This window comes from Centroberyx affinis, unplaced genomic scaffold (genome assembly GCF_046629955.1).
Source record: "Centroberyx affinis isolate AG114_WGS23_722 - 3 ecotype Tasmania unplaced genomic scaffold, CSIRO-AGI_Caff_v1 ptg003708l_1, whole genome shotgun sequence".
Lineage (NCBI taxonomy): Eukaryota > Metazoa > Chordata > Actinopteri > Beryciformes > Berycidae > Centroberyx > Centroberyx affinis.
Window position 1 is genome coordinate 213,613 of NW_027281598.1, and position 15,488 is coordinate 229,100.

The window sequence follows — 15,488 nt, forward strand, 5'->3', positions numbered from 1 at the left end:
GTTTGTATGAAAGCAGTTAAATCTGGATCCTTACCAAAGACCATATGCAGCGGCTAACTTACACATACATACTCCATGAGAGAAATTTGGCCTGGGCGAAGGCTAGGAAAACAGGGACTGAGGTCGATTGGCTCCATTTTAGGCAACTACGCAATCGTTTCACTTCATTTACCAGACGAGCCAAATCTGAATTTTATTTGTCCGCAACGACTAACAATTTGAATAATCCCAGGAAATTCTGGAAAGCTATCAAATCTATTTCAGCCACTGATGTTCCAAATGAGCTGCCTCCTTGCATTGTCAAGGACACCAGATCCATTTCTGATAAACTGCTATGCTGGAATGTTTCAATGAGCACTTCATTGCCTCCGGTTCCCTGTTTAACCAGTCCCTGCCTTTAAAAACCTTGCCTTCCTCAGACATGATTGTTGATTGTATTTTTGAGGGTCAGCCCTTTTATTTTGTTCCCTTCTCTGCTGATGAAGTTCAAGGAGCTCTTCTTTCACTGGACACCAAAAAACCTGCAGGTCCAGATAATCTGGAAATATATTTTTTAAAACTTGCATCTGATTCTATTGCTAAACCCTTATCAAACATCTTTAACCTCACTGTCTCTCAAAATGTCATCCCAAAAATGATGATGTTCTCCCTCTGTTAAAAGGGGGGGACCCTACATCACTAAACAATTATAGGCCTATTTCCATCTTAACCGTCTTGTCAAAGGTCCTTGAAGGATTGGTAAGTGATCAACTGAAGGAGTTCCTGAGCGCTAATAATATCCTTTCATTGTACCAGTCTGGCTTCAGAAAACAACACAGTACCATCACGGCATCCTTAAAGGTTGTTAATGATATAATTGAGTCACTGGATCACAAAAAAACCTGTGCCGCTCTTTTTATCGATCTTTCGAAGGCCTTCGACACAGTTGACCACCTCATCCTGAAGCAACGGCTGCTCCATATTGGGTTGTCTGAGCAGGCTGTTGGCTGGTTTGAAAATTACCTCTCTGAAAGGACACAATGTGTCAAATTTGATGGCACTTCCTCCAGTGTACTACATGTTGCGTCAGGGGACCCCAAGGTTCTGTTTTGGGTCCACTTTTGTTTACTATCTATATTAACAACCTGGGTCAAAATGTTCCTAATGCGCAGTTTCATTTTTATGCCGATGATACTGTCATTTACTGCTGCGGTGCCACTCTTGCTCAATCACTTGAGTATTTGCAGTTTGCCTTTGGTATTGTAGAGTCACGGTTGTTTAATCTGAAACTTGTGTTGAATGCTGCCAAAACTAAATTGCTGCTGTTTTCTAATGCCAGGAAGACATTAGCTCCTCTTCCTGACATTGTAACCTTGCAGGGCAGTCAGATTGAATTAGTGTCACAATACAAGTATCTAGGTATTTTAATTGATGATCGTTTAACTTTTAAACTTCACACTGAATACTTAGTAAAGAAACTGAAGCTTAAGCTAGGTTTTTATTTTAGAAACAAATCCTGCTTTTCCTTTGTTGCCAGGAAAAAATTGGTTGAGGCTACGTTCCTTCCCTTGCTTGATTATGGCGATCTGTTGTATATGCACGCCTCTGCCCAATGGTTGCATTGGCTGGATACTGTGTACCACAGCGGTATGGTTAGGTTTGTCACAGGCTGCAAAGCTCTCACTCATCATTGCACCCTGTATGCCAGAGTTCAGTGGCCCTCATTGGCCTTGCGCAGACTCACTCATTGGTACATATTTATTTACAAGTCCATCCTTGGTCTGCTCCCCTCTTACCTTTGTGAGTATATCTCACTCAAAACCAGTAATTATTGTTTGCGCTCTAATGACACCCTCTTACTGTCCGTCCCTAAGGTTCGCACTGAATTTGGCAAACGGGCCTTTATGTTCTCCGCCCCTGCAGCCTGGATCCACTTGCAGACAGATTTGCAGCTTGATGTGCTGATCCCGATTAGGGCATTCAAAAATGTAGTGAAGGGTTTGGAGGCAAATTCATTTGGAACTTGCACTTGCTTCCTTAGCTAGACCTGTTTCCTCCTGTCCGTCTTTTAGGCATATGATTCTGCGAGTTGCATGTGTGTATGTTTTGTTTTACGTGCTTTTAATGTTTGCTTGTATGTTGTTTGAAACTTTGTATTGCTGCTATCTTGGCCAGGGCTCCCTCGAAAAAGAGATCTTGTAATCTCAATGGGACTCACCTGGTTAAATAAAGGTTTAATAAAAAAAAAAAAAATTAGTTTGCACCAGAACAATCAGTAAGAAAAGATGAAACTTTAATAAACGTTAAAATATATATGAATGACAGCGTGTATGTAGGATGTGCTAAATAACAACAGTAGAACATACAAGGGAAAATGTATGAAAAATCTGTGCAAAATAGAAATATAAAAAAAAACATGAAATGTATATAGTATAGAAGTAAGTGGAAAAAGTCTAAAAATACCACAACATATAAAGTATATAACAAATGTGGATATACATTATATATACGGGATGTGTAGTACATTTTGCTATAATGCAGACGTGATTAGATATCTTACAGAACATACTGTACACCTGATGTCTAGGAATGACAAATATATTAAAAGAAGTGTGATGAATGTATGTATCACGGCTGTATTTGTGTAGTATGTTTAAAGGATGGAGTTTCAGGGCATATTATGTATGTATTATATGATTTGACATTATATACTGTATTACACGTTCAGGTGAATTGTTTTTCTGTCTCCAGTGGTTCAGTTCTTGCTGCAGTGTTTGCAGTCAGAGGTGTTGAGGGCCGAGTCGTCTCTGCTGCAGGCGGCCGCTTCCTATCCTCTCTACGGCAGAGCCCACTGCATCACTGCTGTCCTGCAGCATCTCAACACCGGGTGAGGACGGGACTCACAACAACACACATACACATCTTCACATGGGAGTGGGTACCTTGATTAAAAGCACTTCTGTGGTTGTTGGTTGGTTGATTGTTGATTTCACCCATGACCTTACAGTCACATGCTCACTTGTCTTACCATTTGGTGCTTTGGCGTGTGTGTGTGTGTGTGTGTGTGTGTGTAGGAGTCTGAGCGAGACCGAGCGGTGGAGGTGTCTGGTGTCGGAGCTGATCGCTGTGTGCTACAGGATGTCTGATGTGGTTTCCCCTGTAGTCCAGAGCTCCTCCCCAGAGGGACTCATCCCCATGGACACTGACTCAGGTAATCCGCCTTGTTTTGACACTGGACTCAGTCTACGCTGCACATACTCATCATGTGAGTGTGTGTCTGTGTGTATGTTAAACTCCAGGAAAACGGTAATCCCCCATTAGACGTGAATGGGAGTTGTGTGCCCAGAAATCCTGAAAAAAAACAACAACTGCCCCAATGTTTTTTTTGGGGAATTCAGGGAATATCAGGGAATTTTACAAATGAGTCACCTCACAGGAATATAGCAGCGTGTATTTCCAAACTCATTTCACACATCCATTGCATCAGATGGTGTTCTTTTGCCCAACTGAAGTAGAAACCAGACTGTTTACAACAGAAGAACATTAACAAACCGAGAAGGAAGAACTTTTTTAGGTCATGGAAGCGCTCCAACTTCGTGGAATCTAACATCATGGCTGCGGAGGGAACCTTGGAAAAATGACTGGTATTAGTTTTTGTGTGTTTCCTTGGTCATGTGTTACTGTGTCATTCTGTGTGTGTTTGTGTGTGTGTGTGTGTGTTTTCACAGAGACGTCAGCGGGTCTCCAGAGGATCCTCCAGGAGATCCAGCCCAGGGACAGCAATGACTTCTTCACCAGCGCCAGAGAGCTGGACGCACACCATGGAGACGATGACACACACACCCAGACCACACACACACCGACGCCGGACAACTCAGGTGAGACAGAGATAGTTTCAATACACTGACTTCGCTCAACTATGCATCATTTACAACCCTAACCCTGTTATTACATCTGTTATTATCATATTCACCTGGTTAGTGTGTGTGTTATGGAAAGAGTGGGCGTTAAAATATCTTGGTCACCCAGTGGTGTGTTTGTGTGTGCAGTACTCATGATGTCCTTATGGGGGCAGTGTTTGACCTCCTCTCCCTTTTTTTGGGGGGGGTTGCACTTACACATTGCACATTAAACGTGCCACTTCTTCTAATTTAAAAATAAACTTTACCGCTGCCCTCAACCTACTACACTGTGATGCATAGATGGCTGGGAAGATGAAATGGCTTTGTGTAAGTGTGTGTGTGTGTGTGTGTGTGTGTGTGCGTGTAGCTGTGTATATACTGTATGTGACCCATCATGGAAAAACAGGCACATTGTGGAGTTTTTGTTTCTCGTTGATTACTGATCGGAGCTTTAAAGTGGTATATTACATAATAGGACAGAAGTAAATTATTTTGTTTGAATCTTTAACTATTGAACCAAGAAAGTGCAGTTTGATCAAACTTTTTCTGATGTAAAACGGGTCTTCTGCAAAGTTGGATCATCCTGAGTTCATAGCTTTTGTTCACATGTACTGTATATGTGTTTTTGCATTTGTGTCTAAAGTCAAATTCATGAAGTGTTTTTAACAGAATAGGTTTGTCTCAAAGTGCTTTACAGAGCAACAAAGGGCACAAATGCAGATTAAAGACGCGAGGGAACAAACTTGAGTGTGTGTCTGTGTGTCATTGTGTGTGTGTGTGTGTGTGTGTGTGTGTGTGTGTGTTGGTTCCAGGCGGCGAGGGCTACAGGGTGACGGCCCAGATGGTGCTGGTATGTTGCTGGCGGAGCATGAAGGAAGTGGCCATGCTGCTCGGACAGCTGTGTCAGAGCCTGCCTCTTCACTACACCGGCGGCAGCACACGCACACACACCGGGCTCATCACCGAGGAGCAGGTGAGAGCTAGGAGGACGTGCACACACACATACACACACAAACACCTCACTCAGACTCACCCACCTCTGCTGCCTCGTCCCCATTAGAATGTATGCATGAATATGTTATTTATCCTGGGTTTCAATGGAGAGTTTTAGTGTCACATTATGGTCTAAATGTTGTTTCAGTGGCTTTTCCACCCGGACAATGCCAAGAACAAAATTCTGGGGGAAACGCTGAATACTAGTATGTTGTGTTTTTTTATAATTTGACATGAAAATGGCCAAATTGAAAGATATTCAATATCTACACTTGGCTCCATTCCAAAAATATCAGTATAGGTCTTCAAAACCCATGTGAGTCCAACCCTAGAAACAAGGCATAGTACTCATGTTTACATTTGCATGTTACAATTTTAGTGACTTGCAATGAGCACAAGGGCAGAATAAGCTTCATTTCCTCGAACATCAAAAATCACAAGCAACCAATAATAAGAGCAAAGGAGAGAGATAGAAGGCATTTTTGTTTTCATATAAGCAGCAAGTACATTCACACCCTCACCATCCCTGCTCAGCTGTAGATAGCTGTTTACATCCACACCCTCACACACACACACCAGAGGCTCATGGCAAGGCCAGCATGCCTCTTGTGTAAAAAGCTGTTTTGTTTTTTTTTTCTTTCACAGTATATGTGTGTGTGTGTGCGTACGTACTGTAGCGGAGAATGATGTGAATGTGTGTGTGTGTGTGTGTGTGTGTGTGTGTGTGTGTGTGTGTGACACCACGCTGGGAGGCTCTTCAATTAGCATCCGCCCTCGTTAGCGCCGCGCTTTCATTTGAGGCCCGACCCTGCTGGTTTAACGGCCGCGACGCCCCTCCCTTTCCACTGCATTCTTTCCAAATCACTTCCACCACCAGCAGGAAAACACTGAGCGCTGCAAACAACACACACACACACACACACACACACACACAGACTGACACACAGACAGACACTCACACAGGAATAGTTGTCTGAGTGGTTCAGCATGTTACCATCCATAATAACAAGGGTACCAGACATAGGCTGTGTTTGACTGTGTAGGGGGTAAAGGGTGTGTGTGCATGTGTGTGTGTGTGTGTGTGTGTTTGTGTTTGCCTGTTGACCATATATTTACACCCCTGAGAGAGGAAGTGTTTGCAGAGAAAGTAGGAAGTATCATACTATGAGCTGTGTGTGTGTGTGTGTGTGTGTGTCTGATATAGGGCATTTGTTTCCAGCATCCTGGTGCTTATACTGGCAACATTTTGAGGATTTCAACATTTTGAGGTATTCCTTTGTGCAATAGATGAACACCAGCCAATTTACTACAACTAACTCATCGCCAGTGCTACCAGTCTCTCTTTATGCCTGGTAGCATCACAAAGTTATTAATTCCTACTATTTTACGTTCTTTTGACAGCAGAGACGGCAAATATGTAAAAGTTGACATGGTTAACATTGTGATGGGCTGAAGGAAAATATATGTATAGATTTGGTTCTAGATGAGGAGACAGATAACATTGCCAAGTTTCATATTCTGAAGTTTCAGAACTTTCATTAGATGTTCAGTCAGAAATAAGCTGGATTTGCCAGCCTTGTTTCTTAATTTGGGTTTTAAATTCAATTCCAAGTAGCATTTAAAAGATCTTAGAAAGTGTTAAATATGGCTTTCTGAAACCTGCAGATGCTCTGTGACATAGTGGAAGAGCCAAATCATATTTCCAAATACTTCTCAGCATTTGTTTGAACCTCTTCGGAGTGCCAGATGGGTGGTGCTTGCGTAATCATGACAGTTCAGATGGTGGCAATTAAGTTGTTGGTTGTTGAAAAGTACACTAAAATCACTTTCAGATACTTTCCTGTGATCGTCTAATTTCTGGCAGTTATGTGGCAGCTCCACCCACCTGGCACCTAACAAACCTTAAAAAGTATTTGGAAATACTATTTGACCAGGTTCTGCATAGAATCGGGAAATATTGGTATTGGGCAAACCTCAATTCTACACATTATTATAGGTTGTAAAAGGTTTTTTGAATTTCATGCGCCATTAAGTTATTGCAACCGTTATTCAGTATTCCCTTCAGACCACATGGGCACAGTGGTCTATGCGGCTCCCTCTTGTAAAGTGAGTCAGAATATAAGATGGTATGAAGCTGCCAGGGTCCTTTCAGAAATGAAATAATGATGTCACCGCCACAGTGTTATGATTGATGATGATTTCGTTAATACCGCGCTGACCGCTGCGGTTAATACGGCGATGGGTCTCGTTACATAACCGATGAGCTAACAAACTCGTACTGATGACCACGAGGACAAGGGGAAAATCTGAACTCCTGTCCTCTCTCTCTATTTTTCCCTTTTTCTTTTTCATTCGCTTGTCATCACTTCCATGCATTCCCAGTGTGTGTGTGTGTGTGTGTGTGTGTGTGCGTGTGCGGTAGCGTTAACAGTCCGTGGGGTGATTCCAATACTTGGAGTGTTTGGAAAGTTGGGTCTGGTTTGGTCTGTGTGGACAAAGTCACTCTGCCCTACCACAGCGATGACATCTATGGGTAGACGTGTATGTGTATGTGTGTGTGTGTGTGTGTGCGACCAAGACACATCTCTTTCCAAAGCTTGTGTGAGCTGTCCACCTCCCGCCGTCCCTCGCCAGCATCCTGTGTTGCATCCCCGTCGGCCCGGCAACGGCACAGATGTTTCCGTCACCGGGTGGCGCCATGGTAACAGTAGCAGTTGTTGACATGCAGCGATGGTGTTTGATTTTTTTTTTTTTTCTAATTGATGACCCAGAGTTAAGGAGGGGAGACAGAAGGACTAGGAAATCAATCGCCTAGACTGTAATGGAGAGAGAAGGATGGGGTAGCACTCTGACATCTTGAGAGCGGACTACTAAGGTGTGTGTGTGCGTGTGTGCGTGTGTGCGTGTGTATGCGTGTGTGTGTGACAAAGACCACCAAAGCAGATCCTCCGATCCAATCGTCCAGAGTTTGACAACTCTGCTGTTTATTTAGCCTGACTTGGCCTGGATCAGTTGGAGCCCTGGTTACACAGAGAGGACAGACCATATATTTGGCCTCTCTGCGGCTAAGGGAGAAGCACACACACACACACACACACACTGATAGAATGATGTTTCACTATTAACCCAATATGAAAACAATATGTCCAATATGACCAATATGACTTAATCCATTTGTCCGCTTCCTATGACTACCTTGAGTTTGTCAAGTAAAAACACATGAGTGAAAACATACTCAACATGACAGCATGCCGGAACAAGGAAAATAAATGGAAAATATGAGAATATATGCGGTATGAAAGTAAATGCAGATGTGGAGATAGATGCTATAGTATTATTTTGTAGCATTAGTAGCATAAATTGTTCATATGTTCTTCAGCTCACCTATGGCGATCCTCATATCAGCCATTCCCTCTCTCTGTCATCGGTAGTTAAGATGGATAATAGTCAAGTTTCACAAACAGCCCGTCTCGAGGGCTAGACAGCTGAGCCACAGGAGGCTTAAGTATAGGTCATGGTTTCCTAGAAGTTTCCAGACCTGGTGGGGTCTCCATGCTAAACATCGGTTTAAAAGATGAGTTACTGTTCTGTACATCAGGCCTAGACTTCCCCCATTGTCTTCAAGGCTGCACATAATGTTTAGACATGGATCCTTACATCCAAGAAAGGGCAAAACCCCCTGTATCATTTGTTAAAATAGCTGGTGTCTGGCTTGTATCCCTACATGGACTTCCCCTAGTTCCTGGGACTGCTTCATGCTGGATTTAGTCAACTCTCAATTTAGTTAAAATTCATAGACTTGAATAGAATTACAAGCAACTGGAATTACAGCTAATGCAAGATATGCCATTTGGTCGACAGTTTTACCTGAAGCTCCTCTGAGTTCCAGCATTGAGCTAGAGGAGAAGATAATAAATTATGATAGAATAATAACAATGACAACTATTATTTGCACAGCCCTCAGTAATAGACGATTGTAAAATATAATGACTTTGCAGCTTTTATGGGTTTGTGGCTCTCTCTAGCCCTCTCTCAGCCAGAATTGCATAATTCCCCCTTGGGGTGGCAGCCATTAGATTGAACAGCAACAACAAGGAGCGTTATCAGCCTGCTCTCTAGCCCGCGGCCGTCGGCTATTTGGGTCACCGTCACGGCCCAGAGCCATACATGTAATTAGAGTTGGGAAACTTCTCTCTCCGCACATGGAAGTTTTTCTGGGAAACGGGCGCGTTTGCAAACAGGAAGTTGACGTCTAAATAAAGTCCCCCCTCCCCTCCCCTCCCCTCCCCCACCCTCGCCGCCCCGCGCAGGAAGCCCGCGCGCTCCTTTAAACGGCTACACAAACGGGAACCTTTCGGGAGGGGAGGCTTTAAATAGGCGAAGCCGCGGGCCCCGGCGCGGCCCAGCTCAGCACCGCAGCGGTCTGGGCCCCGGCGGCCGCGGCCCTCTAACAGTGACTGCCGCTGCCATTTTTACCCCGGTGAGGTCAGGCCTGTCCTGGGAGTCCGCGCTGGCCACCGATGTGATAAGTCACTGGGCTTGGTACCGCTGTGGTCACCCCGGCCCATACTTTTGCCGTTTTAGTTAGTCCACTTTCGGTCCGCGGGGTCAGTCGAGTTGATGGACCAGTCATGTGGCCGGCAAAAGGGCTGCTTAGGCATATTCATTTCATTCATTTTCATACTTTAATTATTTCATATTTGTTATATTTTTGTGTTTTTTTTTTCTTTGTCTCAGCGTGTTCTACTGCTTACATGCTGTCATGGATCAATTTTTCATACATTTCATTCATATTCCAACCCCCCATTTGCTCTTTTCTTACTTATTTCTACTTTTCTTTGCTCTATCCCGTCACTATTTCCTACTCCAACGACCCAGTTTACCCACAAGCTTCCTTAATATTTCATCTTATGCACTGTAAACCTGCAGTAAAGAGAGAAAAGGGCTTTTCTTAACGGCTCCCAGTAGTATCAGGGATCGTGGGTAAATGTTAGCGTGGATGGCGTAATACTGGTTCATCTGCAGGCCTGCGTCTGTGTTAGTTTAGATGTTGTGTCTAATCCCACATCCCCCGAGGGGCCTTTCGGGTGTTTTTTTTTTTTTTCTCTCTTTCTCACACAGTGTGTTTTGCGCCGGGGGCCCTTGCCACCCCTCCCTGTGCCCTCCATGCCACCCCTGACTAAGCCGGGGCCCGGCCTCGCTCTGCGGCGGTGGTGATGCCACAGCCGTAATGACAGGGCACTGGAGCTCTGCGTCCGCCTCGCCCTGCCGCCTCACCTGCAACACACACTCACCCGTTTACACACAGACACAGACACAGCGCTCGGTTGTGTGTGTGTGTGTGTGTGTGTATGTGCACGCGTATGTATGTATAGTTAGAATAATGTTACTAACACTATTACTAACTGGATGGTTTTACCGACAGTGGTCATTATGCGGATGTCTCAGCGTCCTTATTCGAACACACTTGTCACGCTACTGACATGCCGCTCTCACGCTTGACATGCTCAATGCCCACTGGCTGGAAGTCAGTGGTGTCTCTCAAACAAGCGTCTAGCCAATTTTAGAGCTTCGCTTTGCCTTCCAAATGTAGAAAAGGTTCTGCAGTGGGAGCAGTTAATGGAGTTGATAAGTGGTTAACCTGTTTTTAGACCCTGTGCTGCTGTGCTTTTAGTTGTTTATGTTTTGGACCAATCTCAGATACTGCTGATTTTTGCATCTCACCACTGTTCCAGCATTTGCCCAGAGTGGGGCTACATCATTTGTGGGGGCGACATGTTTACTGTTGCCTTGTTTGTTCCGGTGGAGCACCTCAATAAGAGCCGTGTGTTTGTTGGTTGGTTAGCTTGTTTGTTTGTTTGTTTGCTTTTTGCAATGCACAGTGCTTAAGGGACTTGCGGTACGCACTCTCTAGGCCGTGCAGAGCCCTAAGGCTTGGGTCATCATCTCTTTGTGGCTAGACGCGTGGGAATCCGTCTACCTTAGAATGAATGCTTCTTGTACTTCCTGCGCGCCTGAAAACTCCACTTTTGTGGCGCTGTAGGAAAATTCAGCTCTCCACATGATGATGTCTTTTTAACTGTCTCTCTCTTTCTCTCTCAGGTGGAGGGGGTCGGCCTGTACTTCCGTCAGCAGCTCCTGCAGTCTCGTCATCGCGGCGCCTTCGAACTGGCTTACGTGGGCTTCGTGCGCCTCACCGACATGTTGTGCAGGTGTGTGTGTGTGTGTGTGTGTGTGTTTGTTCACATGGAGGGCAAAGAAATGTAACATCACTGAAAGGCTGCAGGCCTAAAAGACATTCGCTTAGGTCTTATACCATGACAGTGAGTGTTATTACGCCTCGTAATAAGGAAGATCTCTCAATATCACTCCTTAAATATAATATACTTGCAGCAAGATTGATAAATAGAATATTTCATCCCAGTCTGGAGCTGTTTGGTGGGCCAACAGACACTTTTGGACATGGCCAAATTTGACCTGCAGGCCCTATAGCAACTGATAGTGGAGTAAATGTCAACTTGAAGGTCATAAAATGTCCCTCTAAATGGGTTAAAAAAGAGATATAACTTCTTTTAATTATTAAAATATCCACGTAAATATGAGTCACATTATCTGGCAATTTATTGCATTAACAAGCTTTATTATATTTTCATTTAGAGGGACGTGTTATTACAATTTGACAAGTTACTAAATAATCCAACAGTCTGTACAAATTTCCGTTGCTGCAGGCCCTACTTTTGGGCTAGTCAAAACGCCCTTGAAGTGTTTTGGTATGTGCTCATCATTTTAACTGCTACATAAGTAAAAAAACAAACAAACATGATTTCTGTCAGTCATCATAAATGGAGAGAAAACCATCAAAACATTTTCAGCGACTGACAGCGTTGCTACGAGAACATCGCGGATGTCTCCGACTGTGAAGGCCGTCTCCAACTTTGCGTTTTCAAAGTGACTCACGCGCTTTCATTGCGCACGGAACAGCACTAGACTCACGGGGGCCTCTCTGGCGACCGCGGCGCTGCCAGGGACAACATTAAACCTGGCTGAAGGCTAGAGCGGCACACTACTACACACTTCCCCATCACCCGCTGCCCTGCTTGGAAATAATCCCCCTAATATCCTCCTGACACGGGAAAAAAAAAACCAAAAAAAAAAACCCCGGCGACACGAGAGACTTTGTTACTTTCTGACTTTTTTTTTCTCGGCGGTGGTTTGTGGAAGGACGCCTCATGGCCCCGCGGCAGGTGACGAACCCGCAAACCGTCGCAGCGCCGTCGACTTTGAACCACCCAGCGGCCGCGGAGTTGAAACAAAAACGCGATTGTTTTTGCCCGTGTACAAAACCAGCCTCTCGGTGGATGCCTAGCGCGTTGTGTAATGAGGGCGACATTCTAGTGGTTGCGTGTAGGCGTACTGGGAGTATGTGTGTGTGTGTGTGTGTGTGTTCTGTTCTGGGCCTCTTTGCGAGTGTGTGTGTGTGTGTTAAGGGGGTGTGCTAGGCTGGAAAGAGCAGTGTGTGGATGGTATGCAGGCCGTGTGCTGGGTTATGGGGTGTTGATTGCGGGGTGCTTAACCGCGGCCTTTTGATGCCCTGCGCCGGTTTCTGGACTCGGTGTGTTCCACTGTGTTTGCGCTCTCTCTCTGTCTCTCTTTGTCTCTCTCTCTAGCTCTCTCTCTCTCTCTCTCTAGCTCTCTCTCTCTCTCTCTCTCTCCCTGTATGAGTCTGTGTGTGTGCCTGTGTCAGTATTTATATGACTGAGTACTGAACGTCCCTGTTTGAGTGTGTACATGCGTGTTTGTCATTGTTTGTAGGATGTATCTAGCTGCATGTGTGTGTGTGTGTGTGTGTGTGCCTTGCGTGGGGTGTGTGTTGCACCGCGCCCTTGGTAGTCCTCCACGTTGGATTGTTTTAATTCGGCCTCCTCGCTTCACTGGCCCTTGTTAAACAGCAGCTCCTTGCCGGACAGGGCAGAACACACTGTTCCCCTTGTGTGTGTGTGTGTGTGTGTGTGTGTGTGTGTGTGTGTGTGTGGGCGCCAGACCTGGGTCATGTCATATTCTTAGCATTTGTTTTAAAATGCTTGAAGTACCACATGACACACAGGCCAATGCAAATGAGTGTCAAATTTTGACTACGAATTCCCAAACCTTTTAATATGAAGGGCCCCAAGTAGTTACAAATAAGGCATGGCACAGAATTATACATTATAACTGTCTGTACTTTAGGTGGGGTGATAACAACAGTGGGGAGAAAATAAACTATTCCTAATTTTGCTGGCAGTCCTTTGGGAACCACTGGTTTAGATGTTAGTTTCGTTTATTGTTTTTTTTTTTTTTTTTGTAATTGACAACTTATCTGTGGCTATCTGAATTTCCTCTGTATGGTAAACCCCACCCATCTGGTACTACTTGTTTATTCATTATTTGCAGCTACTATATGACCCAGGTCTGGCGTGTCCCTGGATTGTTTTGAGGTGGGATAAACGGGGATTACATTCCTTATGAGAACAGCATATTGACTGAAAATGACCAGACTGCATTATGGCTTCCCACTTTGGTCACTTTGGTACAAGTGACTTTTTGAAAATGAGATTAAGCTTAAATCATCCCCATGGAAAATGTGGGTCTTTGCTGCAGCAAGGACACTGCAAGAAAAACAGGCTAGGAATCCGAAAAAAGCAAATGGGGGTTATTAAACATGACACAACTGATAATTCTAATGCGTCACGAGATTAAGTAGAAATGTGTAATTGAAAGGTCTGAAAAAATATGAATTACACAATGTAATGTGTTCAAAATAAGTAGAACATACTGAGATAAAGAATAAAATGAATGGAAAATTTGGATATGAAAATGTACCAAAAGAAAAAAATAGATGGTATGTAATATGTATTTATGTGTGTGTAACAGAATTAATCAATGTGTAAAATCATTTCTCTGATTTAATTTTTTTTTGTCTACTCTGATATGGGCCTTTCGTTTCACATCTATTTTGAACTATAAAATGTGTCTTCTCATGATTTTTACGATTTTTAGAATGTACCTCACTCAAAGAGGCAAACACTGTGTTTGAACTGAAACCCTGTGTTTTATGACTTCTGACGTGTGTGTGTGTGTGTGTGTTTTAGGAGTGGAAGCCAGGCCCTGCAGCAGCTTCCGGCCCGCTGGCTGTCGGAGGTGCTGGAGGAGGTCAAGTCCAGTGACCCGTCGTCCAAACTTTGTGCCACGCGACGCAGCGCTGGAATACCCTTCTACATCCAGGTGTGTGTGCTGACACTTGCATCACAGATGAAAATTGGCCTGACGAGCATCAACACTCAGTAACCCTTTACTTGAAGCAGTGCTCATAAGGCATTATAAGCCGTTATAAGAACATTATGAGAGCATGATCTTACATCCAATATGCAAAAAAATTAGGGGTTGAACTTAATTCTATTTTATGAAAGTATATTACTGTAAATTGAATATCATTTTCTGATGTTTTTATATATTGTATGAAAAGTTTATCAGTGCATCTAATGGACTTATAATCTGCTTGAAAGGTATTACAATACTTTTCATTCTTTCTGCAGTAACAGGTAAGGCCATAAGCCATGCTAAACCTGTGTAACCGTTCAATCTTAAAGCTGCACTAGGCAACATTGCATATTGGTGATCAATGAATTTGAATTGAATTTGGAGGAGTTCACAATCCAGAAATCATGTAACGTGACGTCGGTAAACTGTGCACTCCTGGGATTTCTTCTTGTTAGTGTGTGTTAGGGTGGAGGCTGTGAAGAGGTTCTGCCGTTCTGAGTCCAACTTTCTCTGGACAGACCGCTCACTTGCTGCTGTTTACGAGAAAGTTTCGTATTTCGCTATTAAGTTTCGATTCGTCACTGTAAGAGACGAATTATATATATATATATATATCCAAAATACCGAACTTATTCTTTAAGGTTATGCTACGGTATGTGTTGCAGGGAGTAGACATGGTGAGGGTTATGGTTAGGGAATGAATGTTGGAAAGTTCTCACAAGCTTCGTAATAGAAACCCTGTGTTTGTGTAAGCGTGTGTGTGTGTGTGTGTGTGTGTGTGTGTGTGTGTGTGTTCCTGTTTACTCCTAAAAGCAGTGCAATCAGCAGTTCTTGGCCTGCCACTGGAGCACTCATGCTGGAAGAACACAGAGTCTCTTAATCCATCTGTCTCTTTCTCTCACTGACACACTCGCATAAACACACACATGCACACATGCAGACCCCCCCCCCCCCACACACACACACACACACTGTCCTTTGTTTGACCCCTCCTAGTAGTCACCAATCCCACACACTTCAACAATGTGTCTTAATCTCTGACTATCCTACCTTCACACTTGACTGACTCACTCCGTTATCCGCCCACCGCTCGGCTCTCCACTTCCCTCTGATTACAGCACACAACAGACATTAGAGCTGGACACTGCAGAGTTCATGTTTTATCATAACAATAATACCTGAGTGGGTGCTCTTTACTGTGATTATGGGTCCGAGTCGCAGGGCAGTAATGTTGGCATCACTCGCATACCTCTGATCTTGTGGGTTTGTACGCCAGTTACCAATACATGTGTACTGTCTGAAAGGCTTTCTTCAAAG

The 15,488-nt window shown here is 44.1% G+C and overlaps 1 protein-coding gene across 1 annotated transcript in view; it reads left to right on the forward strand.

Annotated features, from left to right (window-relative positions):
- Positions 1-15,488, forward strand: part of thada (THADA armadillo repeat containing) — an 80,288-nt gene that overhangs the window by 7,523 nt on the left and 57,277 nt on the right. The window contains exons 18-23 of the mRNA XM_071540672.1: positions 2,731-2,866; positions 3,054-3,190; positions 3,708-3,857; positions 4,694-4,854; positions 10,977-11,086; positions 14,003-14,135. Coding sequence (XP_071396773.1) covers positions 2,731-2,866; positions 3,054-3,190; positions 3,708-3,857; positions 4,694-4,854; positions 10,977-11,086; positions 14,003-14,135 — 827 coding nt within the window. The remainder of the gene's footprint in view (positions 1-2,730; positions 2,867-3,053; positions 3,191-3,707; positions 3,858-4,693; positions 4,855-10,976; positions 11,087-14,002; positions 14,136-15,488) is intronic.